Raw genomic sequence first — 26,966 nt, forward strand, 5'->3', positions numbered from 1 at the left:
TTTTTACCATTTAAATAATAATCCATTTTGCTGTTATTCCTACCAAAATGGATGACCTCGCATTTACCAACATTGTACTCCATCTGCCAGACCCTCACCCACTCACTTACATTATCTATATCCCTTTGCAGACTTTCTGCATCCTCTGCACACTTTGCTTTTCCACCCATTTCAGTGTCATCTGCGAATTTTGACACACACTTGGTCCCCAACTCCAAATCATTTATGTAAATCGTAAACAATTGCGGTCCCAACACTGATCCCTGAGGCACACCACTAGTCACTGATCACCAACCAGAAAAACACCCATTTACCCCCACTCTTTGCTTTCTGTTCATTAACCAATCCTCTACCCATGCTAATACATTACCCGTAACACCGTGTACCTTTATCTTATGTAGCAGTCTTTGGTGCGGCACCTTGTCAAATGCCTTCTGGAAATCCAGATACACCACATCCACAGGTTCCCCATTGTCCACTGCACATGTAATGTTCTCAAAGAATTCCACCAAATTAGTCAAACATGACCTGCCCTTCATGAACCCATGCTGCGTCTTACCAATGGGACAATTTATATCCAGATGTCTCGCTATTTCTTACTTGATGATAGATTCAAGCATTTTCCCTGCTACAGAAGTTAAGCTAACCGGCTTATAGTTACCTGCCTTTTGTCTATCTCCTTTTTGAAACAGTGGCGTCATATTTGCTGTTTTCCAATCTGCAGGAACTACCCCAGAGTCCAGCGAATTTTGGTAAATTACCACTAGTGCATTTGCTATTTCCCCCACCATCTCCTTTAGTACCCTGGGATCCATTCCATCAGGGCCAGGAGACTTGTCTACCTTTAGCCCCATTAACTTGCCCAACACTACCTCTTTTGTGATAATGATAGTTTCTAGGTTCTCACCTGCCATAGCCTTATGATGGATGTTAGATGGATAATACAAGTGAGAACCAGGCTGGATAGAGAAGGTTCATAGGGCAAGTGAAAAAATAAACAAGAGAGAGGGAATGAGAAGAGACCAGTTGCTAACATGAAAAGGAATTCAAAAATCTTCCAAAGGCATAGAAATACCAAAGGGGTGTTAAAAGAGGAATAGGAGGTGGTGGCATAGTGGAATTGTCACTGGACTAGCAATCCAGAGACCCAGAATAATGTCCTAGGAACCCGGGTTCAAATCCCACCTTAGCAGATGGTGAAAATTGAATTCAATAAAAGTCTGGAATTAAAAGTTTACTGATGATCATGAAACCCTTGTCCATTGTTGTAAAAACCCAACTGGTTCACTAATGTCCTTTGGAGAAGAAAATCCATCGTCCTTACCCAGTCTGGCTTACATGTGACTCTAGAGCCACAGCAATGTGGTTGACTCTTAAATGTCCTCTGGAATGGCCCAGCAAGCCACTCAGTTCAAGGGCAATTAGGGATGGGTAATAAACGCTGGCCCAGCCAACAACATCCACATCCCATGAATGAAGAGAAAAAAACTCGTGTCCTGAAAGGGGATTTACACATGGAAGCAGACAGCATAGCTGAGATACAAATATTTTGCATCTGCTTTTACCAAGGAAGATGCTGCCCAACTCAGCGAAAGAAGAGGTAACTGAGATTACAGGATGAACTAAAATTGAAAAAGAGGAGCTATTAGATGAGCTGGCTGTATTTAACGTTGAGAAGACAACAGGACCGGAGAAGATGCATACAAAGATACCGAGGGAAATAAGAGTTAAAATATTGGAGGCTCGAGCCACAATTTTCCAGTCTTTCTTCGACACAACTGGTGCCAGAGAACCTGAACATTGCAAATGTTGCACCTTTGTTCAAGAAAGGGTTTCAGAATGAGCCAAACAACAGCAGCTCAGTCAGTGGTGGGGAAAAGTAAAAAAAGAGAATTAGGGATTAAATTAAGAGTCACTTGAACAAATGCAGATTCATTAAGGAAAGTGTGCACAGATTTGATAAAGGACAAATCATGTCTAACTAACTTGCTTGAGTTTTTTCGATGAGGTACAGAGAGGAAGGTAATAGAGTCACTGTAGTGTTCCAAAAGGCACTTGATAAAGGGCCACCATAACAGGCTTATCAGCAGACGAAATTTGGCATGTCTGCTACGACTCTCACCAACTTATACAGATGCACCATAGAAAGCATTCTTTCTGGTTGTATCACAGCTTGGTATGTCTCCTGCTCTGCCCAAGACCACAAGGAACTACAAAAGGTCGTGAATGCAGCCTAATCCATCATGCAAACCAGCCTCCCATCCATTGACTCTGTCTACACTTCCCGCTGCCTCGGCAAAGCAGCCAACATAATTAAGGACCCCACGCATCCCGGACATTCTCTCTGCCACCTTTTTCCGTCGGGAAAAAGATACAAAAGTCTGAGGTCACATACCAACTGACTCAAGAACAGCTTCTCCCCTGCTGCCATCAGACTTTTGAATGGACTTACTTGCATTAAGTTGATCTTTCTCTACACCTTAGCTCTAACTGTGACACTACATTTTGCACTCTCTCCTTTCCTTCTCTAAGAACAGTATGCTCTGTCTGTTTAGCGTGCAAGAAACAATATTTTTCACTGTGTACTAATACATGTGACAATAATAAATTAGATCAAATAAAACTGTGAGGGTAATGATGGACTTCAAGGGGACTTAGACAGGCTGGAGGAATGGGAAAAGTGGCAGATAACATTTAATGCAGAAAATTGTAAATGATTCATTTCAGTAGAAAGAATGAGGAAAGGCATTATAAACTAAAAGGTACAATTATAAAGAAGGCTGTTCTCCTCAGAGAAAAGATGAAGAGGAGGTTTGATAGAGGTGTTCAAAATCATGAGGTGTCTGGACAAAGAAGATAGGGAGAAACTGTTCCCATTGGTGGAAGGATCGAGAACCAGAGGGCACAGATTTAAGGTGTTTTGCAAAAGAAGCAACCCTGGCATAAGGAAAAACAATGTTCTACAAAGATTGGTTCAGTATGGAATGAACTGCCTGAGAATGTGGTGGAGGCTTTCAAAACAGAATTGGATAATTATTTTAAGAGGAAACATTTGCAGTGCTAGGAAAAAAAGACAGTGGGGTGGGTTATCGCAGAGGGTTGACATGCACATGATGGGCTGAACAGCCTCCTTCTGTAAACCTAATTCTATAAAAAAGGGCTACAAAGTGATTTCAGACTGGAGCCCGATGTGGTGTAACTGTGGATGAATCATATAAAGTGAGAGAGATTGTTAACATTAATGGAGAATTAAAGGTCAGGAGGGAGAAACCCACCAAGATAGGAGGAGGCAAACAATCAACGAAGGAGCATCAGAGTTAGAATTGAGCAGAGACATTGACAGGACAATCATGTGAACATTACCCTTGCTCTGGGTAGTGCGGTGACCCTTCTTCACTACTCCTCGAGCTCTGAATTTTTATTTGATTTACCAAATTAACATATGAACCTACAGTTTAACACTGCAACAAAGTTACTGTGAAAATCAGGCCATGTTTTGGGCACTTGCTCTAGGTTGCAAGGTCAAACAGCAACCAGTTTTAAAAAGAATGGTTTCAGTGGTTAAACTGGAAAGAAAATCAAAGAGATGGTGGACAGATCGATAAGTTAGAGTGTGACTCACTTCCATCTGTCTTGTCAGCAACCAGGTTTGACACAGGTTTCTCTCTGTACCTCACCCCAGAGGAGACCCCCACCCCCCCCTCACACTGCTCCTGTCCACTTTTGGGTTTAGCAGGGGCAGTTGTAACTGCAGAGGATTGTTTTGCAGTCCAGACACCTCCTGTTTCAGATAGCAGTATACTTTGGAGCAAATTTGCACTCAAACCAAATCCACTTATCCTTAATTAAAAATCTTCCACTCTAAGGCTCACATGTTAGTGTGCCAGATTGCTGTGAATGGCACGGCTGATTGTGGTGCTGCACCAGTGACGAGCTGTTGCTCAGACCACACAGGCTGCTATGTGCACCCTTAGAACATAAAATTAGAGTTGAATTCTGTGGTTAGGACTTGATTATTTTGGCACCAACATACAGTAGTTGCTGCCATCTACCTTGGAACTGAAACTGGAGCCCTGGAGTCATTAGGCCGCTCAGACTCCCAGTAAACACATACAACATTCAGCATCAGTTTACAGGATTGGCCTCAGGAACAGTTTCAACGGGCAATGTCAAATACAAGTCAAAAGAGGGTGCTATCAACAGCCAGTCAGCACCCACCGTGAATATTCTGTTTCTTCATCCACACAAAGAAAGGACAGCGGAACAGGTATGGAGCCTGAATTCAGACACAGAAAGACAAGTCTAATCTGCACGTTACTCTTGTGTCAAGTGTCATACAGACTGTTGTTAACCAAGGGAGAAAGGGAGAGGCTTGTGTCTTTGTCTCCTGGAAGTGCTTACTCTTAGTGAAGTACAGCTGCATTGGCCCTCTAATACCCTGCTCAATCACAGGAATTTACAGCCTATCTTGTCCGTGTAGACCAAAGAAAAGCTCGGCTCCTCCCTTTGCGACTGGATCCTGAACTTCCTAACTCACAGACTGCAATCAGTAAGAATAGGCAACGACATCTCCTCCACGATTATCCTCAACACCGGTGCCCCACAAGGCTGTGTCCTCAGCCCTTTACTATACTCCTTATACACCTATGACTGTGTGGCCAAATACCCCTCCAATTCGATTTTCAAGCTTGCTGATGACACCACCGTAGTGGGTGGGATCTTAAACAATGACGAGACTGAGTACAGGAATGAGATAGCTCTTGGTCTGTAGCCTAGTAGGCTACCGGGGCTTTTATTTTCCTATGCACCTTGGCATTCAAGTGCATATTTCAGCAATTTTTAAATGCGATGACAGTTCTGCCTCGATCACCCAATTAAGCAGAGTTCCAAATCCCCATAAGCTTCAGTGAAAAAATTTCTTCTCAACACACCACTCTAATCCTCAACCAATTACTTTAAACCTCTGCCTCCTGGCTATTGATCTCTCTCCTAATATGAACCTCGGCCCCTCAAGTCTGCTCCTCCATTCAGTAAGATAATGGCAGATCTGTTTGTGTTTCTAATTCCACATTCCCATCTACCCTCAAAATCCTTTGATTCTCTTGCCGAACAAGAATCTAACTACCTCTGCCTTAAAAATATTCAGTGACTGCCTTCACCGCCTTCTGAGGCAGAGGTCCCAAAGTCGCACAATCCTCTGACAACCCTCTCCACATCTCTGTTCTAAAATGGTGCCCTCTAATTTTAAACAGTGCCCCCGGTTCAGGGTGCACCCACAAGAGGAAACATCCTCTCCATGTCCACCCTGTCAGGACCGTTCAGGATCTTATAAACTTCAATCAAGTCACCCCTCACTCTTCTAAACTCCAGTGGAAACAAGCCCAACCTGTCCAACCTTTCCTCATGATAGCCAGCCCATTCCAGGTATCAATCTAATAAACCTCCTCCTAACCGCCTCCAACACATTTACACCCCTTCTTAAATAAAGAGACCAAAACTGCACACGGTATTCAAGATGCGGTCTCACTAATTCTGTGTATAACGGGAACATAACATCCTAATTTCATGTTCAATTCCTCTCATAATAAAGGAAAGCATTTCTTTACTTTGCTTGGTTACATGCTGTACCTGCAGACTAACTCTTTGTGACTCATGCACTGGAACACCCAGATCCCTCTGCAACCCCGCATTCTGCAGTCATTCTCTTTTCAAGTAATACTCTGCTTTTTTATTCTTCCTGTCAAAGTGAACAACTTTACATTTTCCCACATTATACTCCATCTGTCAGAGTTTTGCCCACTTACTCAATCTATCTATATCAATCTGCAACCTCCTTATGTCTTGTTCACAACACATTTTCCTACCTATCTTTGTGTTGTCTGCAAATTTAGTTACCATGCCTTCGCTCCTCTCATCAAGTCATTGATAGAAACTGTAAAAGGTTGATGCCCCAAGCACAGCCCTCTCAGGGACTCCACTTATCACATCTTGCCAATCAGATGCCAGCCAGCCAATCTTCTATCCAGGCTTATATGGTGCCCCCTACATCGTGAGCTTTTATTTTCCGCAATAACCTTTGATGTGGCACCTTATCAAATGTCTTCTAGAAATCCAAATACAATGCATCTACAGGTTTCCCATTATCTACAGTGTATGTTAGTCCATCAAAGAACTCCAATAAATTGGTTAAACATGATTTCCCTTTCATAAAACCAAGGTAATCGGGAAGAGTCAGCTTGAGTTTTTCTAAGTACTCAGCTATAACCTAGTTAAAGATCGATTCTAACACTTTCCCTATGACAGATGTCCGGCTAACTGGCCTATAGTTTCCTGTTTTCTGCCACCATCCCTTCTTGAATAGAGAAGTTATATTTTCTACTTTCCAGTTTGATGGAGCCATTCCAGAAAGTTTGGAAAATTAACACCAACATGTCTCGTTAGGCACCTCTTTTAAGACCCTCGGATAAAGTCCATCAGGACCCGGAGACTTGACAGCCTGCAGCTCTAACAGTTTGCTCAATACTGCTTCCCTAGTGATTGTGATTTCACCAAGTCCCTCTCTCCCTTCCACCTCCTGATTTACTGCTATGACTGGAATGGTTTTTGGACCTTCTATAGTAAAAACAGAAGTAAAGTATTTGTTCATTTAATTTGCCGTTTCTTTATTATCTGTTATTGTTAACCTCTGGAGGACCAACACCCACTTCATTTATCTGTAGAAACTGTTACTATCCTTTTTACATTTCGCAAAAACTCAGTTTGCAGGTGCAGCAGGTGATCAAGAAGTCAAATGGAATGTTGGCCTTTATCGCGAAGGGGATGGAGTATAAAAGCAGGGAGGTCATGCTGCAATTGTACAGGGTACTGGTGAGGCCGCAACTGGAGTAATGTGTGCAATTTTGGTCCCCTTATTTGCGGAAGGATGTATTGGCCTTGGAGGGAGTACAGAGAAGGTTCACCAGGTTGATACTGGAGATGAGGGGGTTAGCTTATGAGGAGAGATTGAGTAGATTGGGCCTGTACTCGTTGGAGTTTAGAAGGCTGAGGGGAGATCTTATAGAGACATATAAGATAATGAAGGGGCGAGACAGGGTAGAGGCAGAGAGATTCTTTCCACTTAGAAAGGAAACAAGAACTAGAGGACACAGCCTCAAAATAAGGGGGAGTCAGTTTAGGACAGAGTTGAGGAGAAACTTCTTCTCTCAGAGGGTAGTGAATCTCTGGAATTCTCTGCCCATTGAAGCATAGAACATAGAACAGTACAGCACAGAACAGGCCCTTCGGCCCACGATGTTGTGCCGAGCTTTATCTGAAACCAAGATCAAGCTATCCCACTCCCTATCATCCTGGTGTGCTCCATGTGCCTATCCAATAACCGCTTAAATGTTCCTAAAGTGTCTGACTCCACTATCACTGCAGGCAGTCCATTCCACACCCCAACCACTCTCTGCGTAAAGAACCTACCTCTGATATCCTTCCTATATCTCCCACCATGAACCCTATAGTTATGCCCCCTTGTAATAGCTCCATCCACCCGAGGAAATAATCTTTGAACGTTCACTCTATCTATCCCCTTCATCATTTTATAAACCTCTATTAAGTCTCCCCTCAGCCTCCTTCGCTCCAGAGAGAACAGCCCTAGTTCCCTCAACCTTTCCTCATAAGACCTACCCTCCAAACCAGGCAGCATCCTGGTAAATCTCCTCTGCACTCTTTCCAGTGCTTCCACATCCTTCTTATAGTGAGGTGACCAGAACTGCACACAATATTCCAAATGTGGTCTCACCAAGGTCCTGTACAGTTGCAGCATAACCCCACGGCTCTTAAACTCCAACCCCCTGTTAATAAAAGCTAACACACTATAGGCCTTCTTCACAGCTCTATCCACTTGAGTGGCAACCTTTAGAGATCTGTGGATATGGACCCCAAGATCTCTCTGTTCCTCCACAGTCTTCAGAACCCTACCTTTGACCCTGTAATCCACATTTAAATTAGTCCTACCAAAATGAATCACCTCACATTTATCAGGGTTAAACTCCATTTGCCATTTTTCAGCCCAGCTTTGCATCCTATCTATGTATCCTTCCCACAAAGTGTATATGTAGATTAAAATCACCCAAGGGTATCCTTCCCACAAAGAATACAGCACAGGAACAGGCCCTTCAGCCCTCCAAGCCCGCACTGCTCCCTGGTCCAAACTAGACCATTCTTTTGTATCCCTCCATTCCCACTCCGTTCATGTGGCTATCTAGATAAGTCTTAAACATTCCCAGTGTGTCCGCCTCCACCACCTTGCCCGGCAGCGCATTCCAGGCCCCCACCACCCTCTGTGTAAAATACGTCCTTCTGATATCCGTGTTAAACGTCCCCCCCTCACCTTGAATCTATGACCCCTCGTGAACGTCACCACCGACCTGGGAAAAAGCTTCCCACCGTTCACCCTATCTATGCCTTTCATAATTTTATACACCTCTATTAGGTCACCCCTCATCCTCCGTCTTTCCGACCCACAAGTAATGGGTAACTCCCCTCCAACACCACGCAGGCATGAGGGTGACACTGGACCCGACCCCCTCCCCACCGTACCCCACAGATGTCCCACTCAGACCTCCCCTTCCCCACTCAATGCCCCCCTTCCCTCTCATGCTGCCTTCTCCCTCAGGCCCCCCAAATAAGCCCTCCTGCCCCTCCATTCAGGCCCCCTTCAGACGACGTGACTTCGCAATGCCAACGGTGCACTGACACCCTGGTCTGGCACCTTGGGCCCCGAGGGGGCTGCAGGACTGTCCAGTGGTCATGTTCCGCTCTGCCGCTGCCAGGCTGCAGAGGAAGGGTCCCACAAGGGTCCTGGGGGTTGGGTGTGCCCGGGCTGGGTAAAGGGGTTGACCTCCTGGGATGGGGGCCCAGTGGCTGGACTGCCCCTTCTAGCCCTGTTAGACCTGAAGATCACCCCTGGCACGGTGATTTTAGGCAGCCTTATAATCAACATCTACATTCCCGCCTGTCAGTTGAGAGAATTCTGAAGTGGTCAAGTCACACTCATCTCCATGCCCCCATGGCCACCTGGCAGGATTTTAAATCATTGCAGCTTCCATTCTGCAGCAGAGATTTTCCTTTCTCCCTATCACAAGCTGGAGGTGTGGGCAGACCCCTCTGTTGTCCTCTGACAGAGAAGAGATGTCAATTTCACCGGGGGTCCTAGTCCATACAGCTACACACTCAACGTCAATGTATTCACACAGCTTAGATTTGAAGGATGGGGTTTGTGGCCGTGCTCGCCCCAAAACTGGAAAATCCTGCCATAGCACAACGGACCTTTGCATGGTCCACACCCCGCCCTTTATGATTCCCGTGGTAGGTGGGACAGGAAAATTCCTCCGGAGTCTCTGATGCTTCCTAACAAGCTGAAACCTTTGAAACCCTCTCTCGTCCATTGGCACCCTTTGACCTCTTGTCAATCTCAATGTGTAGTGCTTTGAAATAGGCCTCCATTGACAGCTTAATGAACTTCCACTCATATTCCAGTCAGCTGTGTTTATTTTCATTTCCCTTCGCGCTTGAATGCATCTCAAGTACCTCCATTGATCCTAACCACAATGTTTACAAAGATTCTAAGCCTGATTGACAGCTGTGGTTTGTTCAAAAGGAATAAGTTGTTTGCAAAAGAGGAAGTTAAAACATCTACCCAAGTTTGATCCCTCATCACCTTGTTTCCTTTAAAGCCCTCTCTACTTCTCCAGTTATGTGGCTCGCCAGAACACTTGTCCTACCATGGTTCATGTGTAGACTGTCCCACTTTCCCCAGTACTAACGTCAGTGACACACGAACTGGAAAGCCACTTCTTTGAGCCATGCATTTATCTCCCTAATCTAATTCGCCCTAAGCCAGTTTGCATCTGCCTCAGGTAATAATCCAAAGATTATTAATTTTGAGGTGCCGAGCTCTTCAAACTGACTATCCAGAACCTCTCTCCTTGTCCTGCCTGTGTTGTTAGTATCTACATTGACAACAACAACAACTGGATCCTCCCCCTACCACTGTAAATTCCTCTCCAGCCCAGAGCAGATGGCCCGAACCCTGGCACTGGGCAGGCAACATAACTGTCTGGACTGTCTTGGCTGCATACAACAGCGTCATTTTCTCACTATACTGTCCCTTACATTTCATTTTGCTCCCCTAATTGGGACTTCCGGTACCATGGCAGTCCCGATCACTCTATCTAGACAACTATTAAATCTCCTCTCTGCCTCCCCTGTTTCAAAGAAAACAACTTCAGCCTATAGCATAACTATAGGGTTCATGGTGGGAGATACAGGAAGGATATCAGAGGTAGGTTCTTTACGCAGAGAGTGGTTGGGGTGTGGAATGGACTGCCTGCAGTGATAGTGGAGTCAGACACTTTAGGAACATTTAAACGGTTATTGGATAGGCACATGGAGCACACCAGGATGATAGGGAGTGGGATAGCCTGATCTTGGTTTCAGATAAAGCTCGGCACAACATCGTGGGCCGAAGGGCCTGTTCTGTGCTGTACTGTTCTATGTTCTATTCAATCTTTTTCTCAGATAAAATTCTCCATTCCTAGCAACATCCGAGTAAATTATTTGTGTGCTCTCTCCAGTGTGATCATATCCTTCCTGCAACACCCTGACCTGCACTGTCTGCAGTACTCTAGCTGCAGACTAACTAGTGTTTCGTACAGTTCTAGCATTATCTCTCTGCCCTTCTATTCTATGCTGGGGCTCATAAAAATAAGTATCCCATCTGTCTTCTTAATTGCCCGATCTACCTGTCCAGCCACCTTCAAGGGATCTGTGGCTATGCTCTCCACCATCTCTCACTTCCTCTACACTTCTCAGAATTCTATTATTTATCATCTATTTCCTTTTCTGATCTCGCAATGCTCCACCCCACACTTAACTAGATTAAATTCCATTTCTATTTACCATTTTTCTGTCCATCTGGCCAGTGCACTGATATATAGCTGCAGTCTATAGCTTTCTTCCTCACTATCAACCAAATGTCCAATTTCTGTATCATGGGGACACATGTTAATTGTGTCCCCCACGCTTCAATCAAAATCATTGACATATACCATGAACAACAAGGGACCCACCACAGAGCCCTGCGGAACACCACTAGTCACAAAACACCCAGCCATTACCCTGCATTTTTGGCCACTGAATCTAACTTTGGATGCATTGTGCTATTTGCCCTAGGATCCCGTGTGCTTTTGTTTTTTGTACCAGTTTGACCTGGAGGTCCTTTCCAAAAGCCTTGCTAAAATTCTTATAGACTGCATCAAATGCACAACTCCATCGAACCCCCCATTACCTCCAAAGAATTCAATCATGTTAGTCAGACACTGCCTTACCGTAACAAGTTCATACTGACTGTCCTTAATTGATTTGTACCTTTCTAATTTAGGTTAATACAATCCCTGAGAATTTTTTCCAATAGTTTACCCATCACTAAGGTTAAGCCGGAAATTATTCAGCCTCTGTTGATAAAACAAGATGATGTTAGGAGTCCACCAGGCATCCTGCACCACACTGATAGCCAGAGAAAATTGGAAAATGGTGGGCAGAGCCTCCCTGATTTGCTCCCTTGCTTCTTTTAATAGCCTGGGATATATTTCATCTGCATCTGGTGATTAATCTACTTTAAAAAGTACTGAACCTATTAATATTTCCTCTCTGACTATGTTTATTCCATTCAATATTTCACATTCCTCCTCCTGAACACAATCTCTGCACAATGCCCTTTTCTATGAAAACAGATGCAAAGTATTCAATAAGAACCACACCCAGGTTGTCGACCTCCAAATACAGACTCCCTTTTTGGTCTTTAATATATCTTTTCTCAGTTATCCTCTTGCTCCTTATGTATTGATAAGACATCTTTGCATTCTTCTTGATTCTACTTGTCAATATTTTTTCATACCCTCTCTTTGCTTTCCTAATTTCACTCCTGTGCTTTCTATCCATCTCTCGGTTTTCAGCAGAATTGAGCTCTCAATGTCTCACATGAGCTTCCTCTTTTTTTCCGTATGTGCTGCTAGATACCCAAGGGACTCGGAATTTGGGAGTCTCATTCTTTGTTTTGTGTCAGCGTATTTGCTTTGAACTCCCACTCTCTCCACCTTTGCCTCCTACTGCTCTGACACAGATTTACCCTCAAGTACTTGCTTCAAGTCCATTTTTGCTAAATCAAATCTCAGCTGAGTAAAACTGCTCTTTCCCAAACTGAGGAATGCTTGGGCCTAATCTTTGTCCTATTTTCATAACGACGTGAAGTCTAATTGAATTATGATGCCCACCACCAGAAGAGTTTCCTGGTGATTCCTGCCACTCCCGCCCCACCTGTCCAGCATAATCCCCTCAAACTAAACCCAGAACCGTAACTTCTCCTGTCGGTCTTGCTATGTACTGGCAATAAAGTTATTCTGAACGCATTTAAAGAATTTTGCTCCTCTGTAGCTTTAATACTGCCATCCAGTCCAGTTAATTTTATGGTAGTTGAAATCCCTTATTATTGTCCTATTGATTTTGCACTTCTCAACACATTGCCTACATGTTTGCTCTTCTACCTCCCTCAGACTGTTTGAGAGACCACAGTGAACGCCCAGGAGTGTAATGATCCCATTACTGTTGTTAGGAAGCTGGAATGAAATGAAAAGTAAAGAATTGGTGAGAAAAGAAGAAACTGAGGGATTTAGCTGCTCTGAGGACTGAGAGATGAGCCTAATAGCAGGGTGAAACAGATTGTTTGTTCAGCAAAGTGGAGACTAGAGTCTAAATCAAGAGACCCAGATCATCAAGCCCAGTTGCAAAGCAGAGCTATCAAAGAGAATCAAGCTGTTATGGAGTGTATCTGTATGAGACTCCACAAGTTCTATTCTAAACTAGAAGAACAGTTCCCAAAGGAAAGTTACAGGTCCTGTGTGGTAACTATTTGTTGGATAGTTAAAACCTATGGGATGTTGTTTTGGGGAAGGTGTATTCTCGGAGTTCAGGAAAGTAGAGAAATTAGATTGGGGGAGGGAGGGTGTGCATAATTTAAGCATAAACTTTGACGAAAGGTCATCCAGATTTGAAATATTAGCTCTATTCTATCTCCATAATTGCTGTCAGACGTGCTGACATTATCCAGCATTTTCTGTTTTAGTTTGTAATTTTAGCATATAGTCTGGGCAACCATTATTGTGGTTAATTGCAAATGTTGTTCTTTACTGTTGCATTTCCTGTTGTGTATTTTAAAATTTAATAAACATTTTGTTATTTGAATAATTTACAACAAGACTGAATCCTTTCCTCACCAGGTTTCATATCTTTTCTCACATTTTTTCTAAATCACAGAACTAACTAGTTAAGAACCAGTGTTCCAAGTTTCTCTGCTGAGGTTTGGAATGTCCTCACATTGAACATCACACAGTTCCTAACATTGCTATCCTTGTCTTTGTCAAAGCTTTGACAAAGGGTCATCTAGACTCGAAATGTCATCTTTTTTCTCACCTTACAGATACTGCCAGACTTGTTGAGATTTTCCAGCATTTTCTTTTTTGGTTTCAGATTCCAGCATCTGCAGTAATTTGCTTTTATCCTAGGTTCTGCAAACTCCTTTGTTGTCTATTTTCTAGTCTTTGTTTCTTGTGCCTACAACATTCACTTAGTAATTTTCTCCTTCCAGTTCCAGCTTTGCTTCTCTCCTCTCTCAATTTATTCAGGATCCCATCCACCTACAAGCTAGTTTAAACTCTTGCTAAACCTCCATTTGACAAGATTGCTTCTGGCTCTGTTAGGGTGGAAGCAGTCCAGCTAGCTCAGGTCCCTATTTTTGAAGAACAAGTCCCAATGATTCAGGAACCTAAAACTCTCTTGCAACCTTTCTCCAGCCACATATTCACCTGCATTCTACTACTTCTGTGGCACGGGAGTAATCTTAAGATTACAAATCCTGCTCATAACTTTATTCCGAGCTCCCTGTGACCGTCATTCATGTGGAAGTTGGAAGGATGGGTAAAACCTTGACCCTGCAATCCCTGAATGAGCAGCTGGTTCCTGGAGCGAGAGGTCAGTGGAGCTGTAGGCTGGAAGGCTGATTCAATGGCCTGCAGCATCTCCTTCTCTCTTACACATCCTGTGACTACATTCCATACAAATACCAGCTACCAAGACATCAAACTGCAAGAGTCAAGCCTCAAATATTTAGAATGCCATCACTATGTCTCAGTGTGGTTGCAGCGTGCACTCTGTAGTCTCACCCAGCTGCTGTTGCCTGTCCATATTCCTGGTGTGTGCGTTGTCATTGGTTGCCATTGCAGCAAACTTCTGCCCATTGAGTCCTAGTCATTTATTATAATATGAGATCTACTGACAGGTTAGGAGGAGTGGGTACTGGGATGCAGTTATCCCATAACTAGGAATACCATTCAAATCCTAATACATCCCAATGTCACCGTCTCCCTGGTAACACCCCCAATGTCACCGTCTCCCCGGTAACAGCCCCAATGTCACCGTCTCCCTGGTTACACCCCCAATGTCAACATCTCCCTGGTTACACCCCCAATGTCACCATCTCCCCGGTTACACCTCCAATGTCACCGTCTCCCCGGTTACACCCCCAATGTCACCGTCTCCCCGGTAACTCCCCCAATGTCACCGTCTCCCTGGTAACTCCCCCAATGTCACCGTCTCCCTGGTAATTCCCCCAAAGTCACCGTCTCCCTGGTAACTCCCCCAATGTCACCGTCTCCCTGGTAATTCCCCCAATGTCACCGTCTCCCTGGTAACTCCCCCAATGTCACCGTCTCCCTGGTAACTCCCCCAATGTCACCGTCTCCCTGGTAATTCCCCCAATGTCACCGTCTCCTTGGTAACTCCCCCAATGTCACCGTGTCCCTGGTAATTCCCCCAATGTCACCGTCTCCCCGGTTACACCCCCAATGTCACCGTCTCCCTGGTAACTCCCCCAATGTCACCGTCTCCCTGGTAATTCCCCCAATGTCACCGTCTCCTTGGTAACTCCCCCAATGTCACCGTGTCCCTGGTAATTCCCCCAATGTCACCGTCTCCCCGGTTACACCCCCAATGTCACCGTCTCCCTGGTAACTCCCCCAATGTCACTGTCTCCCAGGTAACGCCCCCAATATCACTGTCTCCTCGGTCACACCCCCAGTGTCACTGTCTCCCTGGTAATGCCCCCAATGTCACCGTCTCCCCGGTAACACCCCCAATGTCATCGTCTCCCCGGTAACACCCCAATGTCATCGTCTCCCTGGTAACGCCCCCAATGTCTCCGTCTCTGATGTTACAATTTATGCCTTTATTGCTCCACATGCCTTTAATATTTAATATAAATGCCAAGTATTACTGCAGGCATTTAACCAGATTCACAGTCAAAGTTCACCAGATGTTAACCAACCCTGTGCATTGCCACAGAAGATGGACTGGTTTGATTAACTTCACAGTTAAATAGCAGAACCTAACATTAATTTTAGGAAGTGGGGGGAAATGGTTGGCGCCTGGTGAGGGTGACTCGCAAATAATTAGAAGAGTACAAGTGGCTGTTGAGCGTTGGGATGTTGCACAATCTTGGGATCAGATGATTGTACAAATTGTTTGAATTTTGTTCCTGTGGTTGGTGATTTTTTTGTAATGTACTTCCACCCGGGTTGCTAATCTGGATTTATTTTGATGTCCTGAACTCTCTCATCACTGGGGAGTGATATTATCAACAATGACCGGGGACTTGAGTTCGTTTTGTTTCTGAAGCTTTTCTCTCACATTCCTCGCAGTTTACTATGACACACACTTTAAAGGAGACCCTTAAAAAAAGAAAACACCAGATGTAACCTGGTGCAACCACTCAACTAAAGGCATCTCATCAATTTACTGCACTCAGTGTTCCTGCCAGACCACACACACACACAATATTCATCTCGGACGAGAGGGCAGTGAAGAATATGTTTACCAATAAGTGGGACCACGATGATGTACAGCTTGCAATCCAACAGCCTGGCCAGACTGGGGAGGTGATCAATAAATCCATTGGTGTCTGGCACAAGAAAGACAGGTGTTATCTCAATCTCGATCTGTCTCTTCAGAGTCTGATCTTCTAATACTGCCTGAGAAGGGAAACAGAAATAAAGGTTACATCAAAATAAACCTCCAACAACCCAACTATTCCACAGATATGTGAAAGATCTGTCAAGGCAAGTGTATAGTTTGGAAAGGGGGAGCAGTTTGAAATGTCTAAGGGGACATTGTGAGGTATTATGTATCTGTAGGGGACTACCTGAGAGGGTGTAAAGGTCAGAGTATTGGGGCTTTGTCAGATTATTGGGCACTGTGTCCACTTCAGATCTGTGTTGTTCAGCACAGACACGTCAAATCAAACAATCAATCTGCCCAATTTTTAATGGCGCTCTACCCCTGTGAAGATGGTGAGAGAATTCCCTGATATTCCACATGACCCTGGATTCTGATCAGGAACAGGCACGTTTTCTCTCAATTCTAGATATAGTGCATCAATCATGGATCCACAGCAAGAAAACTGGCATGTTCTCTTAATCCAAAACAATATTAGCAACGTTACCATCCCAATTTCCTGCAGGCACAACATTGAGCATCTCACCCCAAATATGAGTTCCCAACAACAGTGCGATGCCCCCACTTTTTCTCAATCAATACAAAAGCAGCTTGGTCACACCTGTCACAGATTCATTGCACATCAGCAGTGATTGTCCTGAATATGGGAGCTTCACTCCATTATTCTTCTGTGCAACACATTTTTGTGTTTGAATTATACCACACGTTTGGCAATAATCTGTGAACAATGAGCAAACATCCAGAGGCGGAACAGCTGCAAGGATAATCAGTCATCCCTCAGTGCCAGCAACTGCCCAGTCAGCTGAATGCCTGGAAAAGCTCTGACTGCTTCAGACTTACCTCATGTATCAAAACAGACATGCTACACAGCACAAAGCAATGAAATAATAATCACCAGAGGCCGCAAACTAAACCCCATCACAGCATCCACCTCACCCTTTCGCCTGGTCTGTGTGACTTACAACCCATTATCTGAGTTCATCCCATTGTGTGAAGAACTGCCTGGATCGCCTCTTGTTAACCTGTATCCATGTGTTTGACTCTAAGAGCTGAACCTGAGATAGAAAAAGGCAAATCTGCAGGATTTCTCTTTGTAAGCATCGACACATTAATATAAATTCTGGGCTGTGAACTTCCAGCCCATAAACCTGATTTCCAATTGGTACAATGTTGGCCAAGTTATGTCCATATTTTCCACTTTAAACTTATTTTATAATCTTCTCCAACAATTTTTTCTGGGTCAACAATTGATGCTGGGGAGGGACCAAAACTCACAAAAGGAAAAGTGAACACAAAGCTCAGATTTAACAGTCAACACCTTCAGGAACTGTCCCTCAGTGAGAGTCAGCACCTTCAGGAACTCTATCCCAGTGAGAGTCAGCACCTTCAGGAACTGTATCCCAGTGAGAGTCAGCACCTTCAGGAACTGTCCCTCAGTGAGAGTCAGCACCTTCAGGAACTGTATCCCAGTGAGAGTCAGCACCTTCAGGAACTGTATCCCAGTGAGAGTCAGCACCTTCAGGAACTGTATCCCAGTGAGAGTCAGCACCTTCAGGAACTGTATCCCAGTGAGAGACAGCACCTTCAGGAACTCTATCCCAGTGAGAGTCAGCACCTTCAGGAACTGTATCCCAGTGAGAGTCAGCACCTTCAGGAACTCTATCCCAGTGAGAGTCAGCACCTTCAGGAACTGTATCCCCAGTGAGAGTCAGCACCTTCAGGAACTGTATCCCAGTGAGAGTCAGCACCTTCAGGAACTCTATCCCAGTGAGAGTCAGCACCTTCAGGAACTGTATCCCAGTGAGAGTCAGTACCTTCAGGAACTGTATCCCAGTGAGAGTCAGCACCTTCAGGAACTGTGTCCCAGTGAGAGTCAGCACCTTCAGGAACTGTCCCCCAGTGAGAGTCAGCGCCTTCAGGAACTGTCCCCCAGTGAGAGTCAGCACCTTCAGGAACTGTCCCCCAGTGAGAGTCAGCACCTTCAGGAACTGTATCCCAGTGAGAGTCAGCACCTTCAGGAACTGTATCCCAGTGAGAGTCAGCACCTTCAGGAACTGTCCCCCAGTGAGAGTCAGCGCCTTCAGGAACTGTCCCCCAGTGAGAGTCAGCGCCTTCAGGAACTGTCCCCCAGTGAGAGTCAGCGCCTTCAGGAACTGTCCCCCAGTGAGAGTCAGCACCTTCAGGAACTGTCCCCCAGTGAGAGTCAGCACCTTTTGACCTTTGGCTGCCAGCATGCTGGGGCACGGGTTCTGTCCAAGTATCTTAACAAGAAGCCATCTGTAATCTCAAAATACTGTGTCCAAGTACAAGCACTGTCTTTAGCTTCGAGTCATGATTGTAAACCTTGTGACCGCATGCTGCTTTTAATGTCAGATTAGTATTATTTCTCTAATCTAATTTTTGTCATCATTCTGTGTCAAGAGACTGGGAGCTTTCTGTCAGCTTGTTCTGTTGTATCTTGGCACTCAGAAGCGTGGCAATGCTTCATCACAAATACTTGCCTCTTTAAAAGGGAACTGTCCTCTGAAATGTCACCTGGTTCTCAATGTTGAAAGGATTGTGAAAAATGCCTTCATAGGATGTTGGTGCTCCTCACATAGCCAGGATTAATTGCCCATCCTGCACTATATCCCAGTTCCTTGGTGATGTCCTTCCCACCTCCATTGCTTCCAGATTTTATGTTTTGGAATGTTGGTCAGTTTTGCTAATTCCCATGTCCTTCTTCTTGCCTGAATGTATCTAATTCCTTTGTCAATGTTTCACTTGAGTTTCTGCAAAGGGTCTTTCTAAAGGAGCTGTCAAGTCAGAAAACAATATTGTTTGAGAGAATCACTGGTCGGATATCACTAACAACAACCAGTGTACAAGAATGGGATTTACCCAGCCTGCTTCACCATTTTCTTAGCTTAGATAGCTCTCTCTTTCAGTCAGCTGTTGTCCTTGGTTCAGTGGGTCGTACTTTCAACCGATACAACAGGTTGTGGGTTCAAACCTCATTTCAAGCATTTGAGCCCATAACCCTGGGTGGCACTCTGAGCACGAGTACTGAGGGAGTGCAGCACTGTCACCGATACCATCTCCCAGATGGGATCTTAACAACCTCAAGGTTATATTTGGCCTCTCAGGTGGATGAAAAAGATCCCAAGAGACTACTTAAAGAAGAGTAGAGGAGATCTCCTGGTGTCCTGGTCAATATTTATTCCTCAATTCACATTGTTATAAGCTGCTTACTTGGGACATTTGATCTTATTGCTGTTTGTAGGTCCTTGCTATTCGCAAACTGACTGCTTCGATTTCCTGCACTATACTCACTCACTGCGAATCACTTTGGAACATCCTGAGGTCATGAAAGAAATTGGTTTTTATACCTACTTCCCTGCCCTGTCCCAACTTCCCATATAACCATCAACCTTGATTAATTCGGCATTGATAGGCCTGAGGCAGTCTGACCCACATTTCCTCACATCTTTATAGAGGAAGTTGCATTGGATTGACTTCGTGTGCCTGTTTATAAAGCGATATGTTCACACCATAATCCTTCAGCAACAGTCACAGTCTGAAATCTGTGCTAATCGTTCCAAAAACTAATCAGATTCAAATACACAAAAACATTTCTATATTGGCAAGATTGGATGGACATTCTCTCTTCCACCTTCTTCCGTTGGGAAAAGGATACAAAAGTCTGAGGTCACGTATCAAACAACTCAACAACAGCTTCTTCTCTGCTGCCATCAGATGTCTGAATGGACCTACTTCATATTAAGTTGATCTTTCTCTACACCCTAGCTATGGCTGTAACACTACATTCTGCACTCTCTCCTTTCCTTCTCTATGAACAGTATACTTTGTCTGTATAGCGCATAAGAAACAATACTTATCACTGTATACTAATATCTGTGACAATAATAAATCAAATCTCTCCATCGATGCTCCCCAACCTGCTGAGTACTTGCAGCATTTTCTTTTAATTTCAGATTTATCTGCTTTATTCCGCTCTTGCACTTATTTCATTAGCACCAGGTAAGATTCACTGACCTGGGGTAACTGGTTTATAATATTCCCACCAGAAGGTCAGGTCATTCCCCTACTCGGCATCCGTTTTCAGCCCTAAATCCGGACAAATGTGAGGTAATGCATTTTGGAAGGTCTAATACGGATAGGAAATATACAGTAAATGGCAGAACCCTTTAGAGTATTGATAGGCAGAGGGATCTGGGTGTACAGGTACACAGGTCACTGAAAGTGGCAATGCAGGTGGAGAAGATAGTCAAGAAGGCATACGGCATGCTTGCCTTCATCGGCCGGGGTATTGAGTTTACAAATTGGCAAGTCATGTTGCAGCTTTATAGAACCTTAGTGAGGCCGCACTTGGAATATAGTGTTCAATTCTGGTTGCCACACTACCAGAAGGATGTGGAGGCTTTGGAGAGGGTACAGAAAAGATTTACCAGGATGTTGCCTGGTATGGAGAGCATTAGCTATGAGGAGAGGTTGGAGAAACTTGGTTTGTTCTCACTGGAGCGATGGAGGTTGAGGGGAGACCTGATAGAAGTCTACAAGATTATGAGAGGCATGGACAGAGTGGATAGTCAGAAGTTTTTTCCCCAGGGTGGAAGAGTCAATTACTAGGGGGCATAGGTTTAAGGTGCGAGGGGCAAGGTTTAAAGGAAATGTACGAGGCAGATTTTTTACACAGAGTAGTGGTTGCCTGGAACTCTTTGCCGGGGGAGGTTGTGGAAGCGGATACATAGAACATAGAACAGTACAGCACAGAACAGGCCCTTCGGCCCACGATGTTGTGCCGAGCTTTATCTGAAACCAATACGGTAGTGACTTTTAAGGGGCATCTTGACAAGTACATGAATAGGATGGGAATAGAGTGATATGGTTCCCGGAAGGGTAGGGGGTTTTGGTTAAGTCAGGCAGCATGGTCGGTGCAGGCTTGGAGAGCCGAAGGGCCTGTTCCTGTGCTGTAATTTTCTTTGTTCTTTGTTCTAAAAAGTGCTCCTCCAATTCAGGCCTCTTGTACATCTCCAATATTAATTGCTCCATCACTTGAAACTTTGCCTTCAGCTGTCTGGGCCCTAAACTCTGGAAACCCCTGTCTAAAGCACTCTATCTGTCTAGGCCCTCAACTCTGGGAACCCCTGTCTAAAGCACTCTATCTGTCTAGGCCATAACTCTGGATTTGTTTCCCAATGAGGGTCAGCACCTTCAGGAACTGCCCCCCCCCCCCCCCCCCCTCCTTCCCAGTGAGCGTCAGCACCTTCAGTAGAGGAGGGGAGAAAATTATAAAGGAAACGAAGGCCGTTACCGGGGTTGACACGGTTGGGCGGGGGTTTGTGTTTTACTGATGACATGGCAGTGGTGACATCATTTCCGTGCATGTGACACCTGGCATCACTTGAGGGTAAATTGCCAATTCTCAGCCAGGCCACCAGATGGAGTGCCATGTTGATGTAAGGTGCTTCCTTCTGGAAGTGGGTTGTGGGGGTAGGGAGAGAGGGGGGGGGAAGGGGCATACATCTGGCTAGCATCACTCAATTCTCACTTCCTGCCAACTAGTCATGGATGGAGTCACTGATGAGAAGTGGAAAATGTGCAACCCAGGCCTGTCACAGCTGGAGTACGGGAGGGTGAGGGGGTGAGAAAAGGATGTGGATCAAGGGGGAAAATGTAAGAAACTACATGTGTGGAGATTTCCATCAACCCAGAATTCAACTGTTTCTCAAGAGTACTGATTATGATTGAACAACAGAACCTTTAGTCAGAATCATAGCAGCATTAGTTCTGAGCCAGCACAATCCACATGTGCATCCTCTAGCCAGCTGTAGGATCTTACACACATGGTTAGAGTTATGAGTTTTTCCTCACTAGTTAAGTGCTCGATACTCAGGCTGCCCATTGTGCCAGAACATTGTTTTGTGTCACTTTTCCTGATGTGGGCTGTGCCAGGTGAAGGTAAGGAAAGGTAAATTGCTCTTCGTGTCAGAAGGACGAGCACGGTAAATGTATGGGGTTATGGGGATGGGGCCTGGGTGGGAATCTTGTTGGTGTAGGCTCGATGGGCCAAATGGGCTCCTTCTGCTCTGTGGGGATTCTATGATTTGATAAAGTGCCACATAACAAGCTGGTCAGAAAAGTGGTGGAAGGTGGTAATGGACTTCAAAAGGACATGGATTGGCTGGTGAAGTGGGCAGGCACAAGTCAGATAACATTTAACACAGAGAAGAGTGAAATTTTGGTAAGAAAAGCAAGGAGAGACAGCATAAAGTTAAGGTACAATTCTAAAGGGGATGCTAGAACAGGGTTATAGGTGCACAAATTGTTCAAGGTGACAGGGCAGGTTGAGACGGTCGTTGAAAAGACAAACGGGATCTTGGACTTTACAAATAGGGGCACAGAGTATAAAAACGAGGAAATTATCATAAACCTTTATAAATGACTAGTTTGACCTCAACTGAAGATTTATTCCCAATTCCGGGCACCTCACCTTACGAAGGTTGTGAAGACAGAAATATACATAGAAACTAGAAGCAGGAGGCGGCCATTCGGCCCTTCGAGCCTGCTCCGCCATTCAGCTTGATCATGGCTGATCATCAAATTCAATATCCTGATTCTCCCTTCCCCCCATATCTCTTGATCCCTTTAGCCCCAAGAGGCTATATCCAATTTCTTCTTGAAATCACACAATGTTTTGGCCTCAACTACATTCCGTGGTAGTGAATTCCACACATTCACCACCCTCTGGGTGAAGACATTAGACAGAATGCAAGAGTGATTGATGAGAATGCTTTTATGGACAAGACACTTAAGTTATGTGGATAGCTGGGATTGTCCTCTTTGGAGAAAACATGAGGGGGAGATTTGCTAAATGCATCGAAAATCATCATTCCATTAGTGGATGGATTGAGATCGCGAGGACACTGTTATCAAGCCAATGGCAAAAGAACCATGGCAACCTGAGGAAAAACAGTTTTGAATGCAGCAAGTGGTAAGGATCTAGAATGAACTGCCTGAGGGTTTGGTGGAGACAGACTCAACTGTGGGAATTGGATAACTGAAGAGTTAAGAGTTGCATGGCTACGGGGAAAGAGATTAGCCAAGTTGTTCTTGTAGAGAGCCAGAAGGGCCCAGCAGGCCGAATGGCCGCCTCCTGTGCTGTAACTATTGCATGATTCTATACGGCTTGGCGTCACTTTCAGTGACAAAGTTACTTCCACCTCGTGTACATTTCAATTATTTTAAGGATTTGCCTTTTTAATGCAAAGTGCTCAGTTTTAAATGGGTTTCACTGCAATAATAAACAAAATATGTCCAAGTATTTGTTACTCAATTGGTTGGACACTCTTGTGAATCTTTCTATCTCGTCTGTAGATAGTCAAAGGAGAAATCGTTGGCATGTGCTTCTCTCTCATGTTGAAATTGGGGCCAGTTGGAGCATTAAACATTGTCAATACTCTGATATTTGATATCTTCCTTCCCAAGGGAATAATGTACCTTCCTTTCTGCTGCTATTGACTTTAAAAATCAGGAGCAGGAGTTTACAGCCCCTCCTGCCAGTGGGATCTTTCTGTCCCCCCCCCCCCCCCCCCCCCCCCAAGGTCAACGGACTTTGGAACGGCTACGACAGGGCAGTAAAATTCTGTCCCAGACATGCACATTTTTATAAAAACCTTCACTTATGTATAAGATGTGGCCAGGACTGGATTCCTAAAATGGAATTACTTTTCCTTGACTGATGGCTGCCCTTCAGCTAAGGCCCCACATGCAGGTCAGAGCAAAATATCTCTTGGCAGAACTCGAAGATCAGCAAAGAATTCTTAAACTTGTGGAGGACCCAGTCAGGTTGCAGTTGGAATATTGTGTGCTATTTTGCCATGCCATTACAGGATGGACATAAAAGCACTGAACAAGGCCAGCAGAACTTCTCAAACCAGGGATATGGGATTAGAGTTAGGCAGAGAGAAATGAGAACCCCTTGCTCTGAAGCAGAGAAGGAACGAAGTGAAATGGTCTTCAAAGTTCTGACAAAGGAAACAATGATTTCTACTAATTGGTGAGATGGCACAAATTCAAGATCTGAAGAGTTCAGAAAAAAACCATTACACAGAGGGTGGTCACAAATGTGTAAATCTCTCTCACAAACCATGCGCTAATATCAAACAGAAAGTCAGGAATGATCTGTGCTGGGAACATCCAGTTTTCAAACGTGGGAGGGCAGGGCTGCTACCAAGGAGGCAGAGCCCATAAATCACTCTATATTGAAATCAGTTGTTTGAAAAGGGGAATATTAGAAGATAAGGAGAATGAGCAGGAGACTGGGATTAGACCAGGGGAAATTCATTGGTGCAGATTTGTTCTGCTAAATGTCCTATTTCTGAGCTGTAACAGTAGTCCTGACCAACGCTCCTAATGACAGATTCGACAGTTTGAGTGGCCATTCATTTCTTGTTGTATGAGGGATGTTGCCTGCGAGACGGTGGTCATTGTGCTTGATATACTTACTTTAATGTACATTGAGCTTGTTCCCCTTTGTCCTACATGAGGGGCACTGAAAGCTGGTCTAGAGGGAGGTTAGCATTAAAGAAGCATGAGTAACTTCCCCTCCAGCTATAGTGCGCCACTGATGGCATCTGATGAGGACCAGCCCCGAGAAATACTAGCGAGGCAAAAGCAAATACCGTGGATAACGGAAATCTGAGATAAAGATTGAAATGCTGGAGAACAGTCTGATCATTTAGAGACAGTACACAGGGGGAGAGAGGGGATGATGATGAAGAGAGCTGGGTAAGGATACAGGGCAAACCTTTTAGGGCTGAAATGAGGAGAAATTTCTTCAGCCAGACGGTGGTCAGCCTGTGGAATTCACCACCACAGAAAGCAGTTGAGGCCAAAACATTGGATGTTTCAAGGAGGAGTTAGATAGAGCACTTGGGGCGAAGGGGATCAAAGGATATGGGGTGAAGGTGGGATCAGGTTATTGAGTTGGATGATCAGCCATGATCACAATGAATGGTGGAGCAGGCTCAAAGGGCCGAATGGCCTCCTCCTGTTCCTGGTTTCTATGTTTCCATGTCATCACTCTATCTGTGGAAGGTGACACTGTATTTTGGATGATGTCGCCAAGGGCAGCGTATCGGTGATTTGATTTGTCACATGTATCGGATTACAGTGAAAACTATTGTTTCTTGCGCGCTATGCAAAGCATACCATTCATAGAGTACATAGAGGAGAAGGAAAGGAGAGGGTGCAGAATATAGTGTTACAGTCATAGCAAGGGTGTCAAGAAAGATCAACTTAATATAAGGCAGGTCTATTTAAAAGTCCGATGGCAGTAGGGAAGAAGCTGTTCTTGAGTCGGTTGGTACGTGACCTCAGACTTTTGTATCATTTTCCCGACGGATGAAGGTGAGAAATAGGGGAGGCACAAGGAGATCTTGGGGAACACCAAAGGTACAGTACAGGATCAGGAAGCGAAGCCATTTTCTCTGGCTACCATTAGCTGGATTAAATTGGAATCAGGCAAGTGCAGTAGCACCCAACTGGACTACAATACACAGGCAGCACGGTAGCACAGTGGTTAGCACTGCTGCCTCACAGCGCCAGGGACCCGGGTTTGATTCCCGGCTCGGGTCACTGTCTGTGTGGAGTTTGCACATTCTCCCCGTGTCTGCGTGGGTTTCCTCCGGGTGCTCCGGTTTCCTCCCACAGTCCAAAGGTGTGCGGGTCAGGTTGATTGGCCATGATAAATTGCCACTTAGTGTCAGGGACTAACAGGGTAAATACGTGGGGCTATGGGGATAGGGGCTGGGTGGGATTAAGGTCGATGCAAACCTGATGGACCGAATGGCCTCCGTCTGCACTGTAGGGATTGGAGGGATTGGAGGGATTGGAGGTAGCTAATCACAAACTGCAGTCCTATGTTTCATTTCCTCCAAACATTACAGCCCAAATAATGGAAAAACAACAAATCGGTTTTCAATACATTTATAACCAAAATAGTAAGTGTGACATTCACAGTATGCCACTGAGAGCAGCTGATGTGGAGGTGTTTTAACCAGTCAGATGAAAGCAATTTTGTTCCATTTAAAATGATTAACAAATAAAATTAGTGTGATCGTTCTGTTGAAGGGTACATACGCGAATGTTATACTCCTGTCTTGTCTCTTTACAGATGCTTACTAACCGTTATGTACTTCTAATGTATTTGCTTTTTTAATCGTGGCGTTTCCTGCTGTCCAGAGAGGGAAGGGTTAATTCCTTCACCTTGCAGTAATTTGCTGTTTGTTTCTGAACCCGACAGTTTTGTATCTGAGACCAAAACTCAAAGTGAGTCTGAGCAGTGGAAAGTTTCCAAAGTTGGACAATCATTTGTGAATGAGGTGCAGAAAGATACCCTGCAGTGGTGAGAGGGTTAAGAGGCAGGGCAGGAGTGAAAATGTTGCAAAGCAGTCAGTCTGCGGAGTTGCTGCCTACCCATTTTCCCAGCTTCACCCCATTGCAGTTTGGCAGCCAAGAGGCTGTTGTGCAGCTTGTCACGTCCCATTAGCAGTCTGCGCCGTGTGGTGCGCAGGACACAGGATGCACACAGCAAGGCCGTGGGGAAGGTGTGCCAAGTCCCATACAGCGGCTGGTGGAAGTGAACTCCAGCTTTCGACTGATTTATATAGAGCTGCAGGGTTCACAAGCCGGGGAGATTTATTTGTGTTTGTGTATGGAGAGTCTGTAGAAGCTCCTCTTGGGGTTGCTGTGTGCTTTGCAAAGCTTTACTGGCAGACTGCCCACATAGAAACCCTCTCGAGGTTACGAAGGGTGTCAGCTAAACTTCAAACTTTTCTTTCTCTCTCTCACTG

At 44.8% G+C, this 26,966-nt stretch overlaps 1 protein-coding gene across 1 annotated transcript in view; it reads right to left on the minus strand.

Annotated features, from left to right (window-relative positions):
* Nucleotides 1–26,966, minus strand: part of LOC144501164 (telomerase-binding protein EST1A-like) — a 290,259-nt gene that overhangs the window by 54,177 nt on the left and 209,116 nt on the right. The window contains exon 7 of the mRNA XM_078224572.1: nt 15,974–16,127. Within this exon, the coding sequence (XP_078080698.1) occupies nt 15,974–16,127 (154 nt within the window). The remainder of the gene's footprint in view (nt 1–15,973; nt 16,128–26,966) is intronic.

This window comes from Mustelus asterias, chromosome 12 (genome assembly GCF_964213995.1).
Source record: "Mustelus asterias chromosome 12, sMusAst1.hap1.1, whole genome shotgun sequence".
NCBI classification, from domain to species: domain Eukaryota; kingdom Metazoa; phylum Chordata; class Chondrichthyes; order Carcharhiniformes; family Triakidae; genus Mustelus; species Mustelus asterias.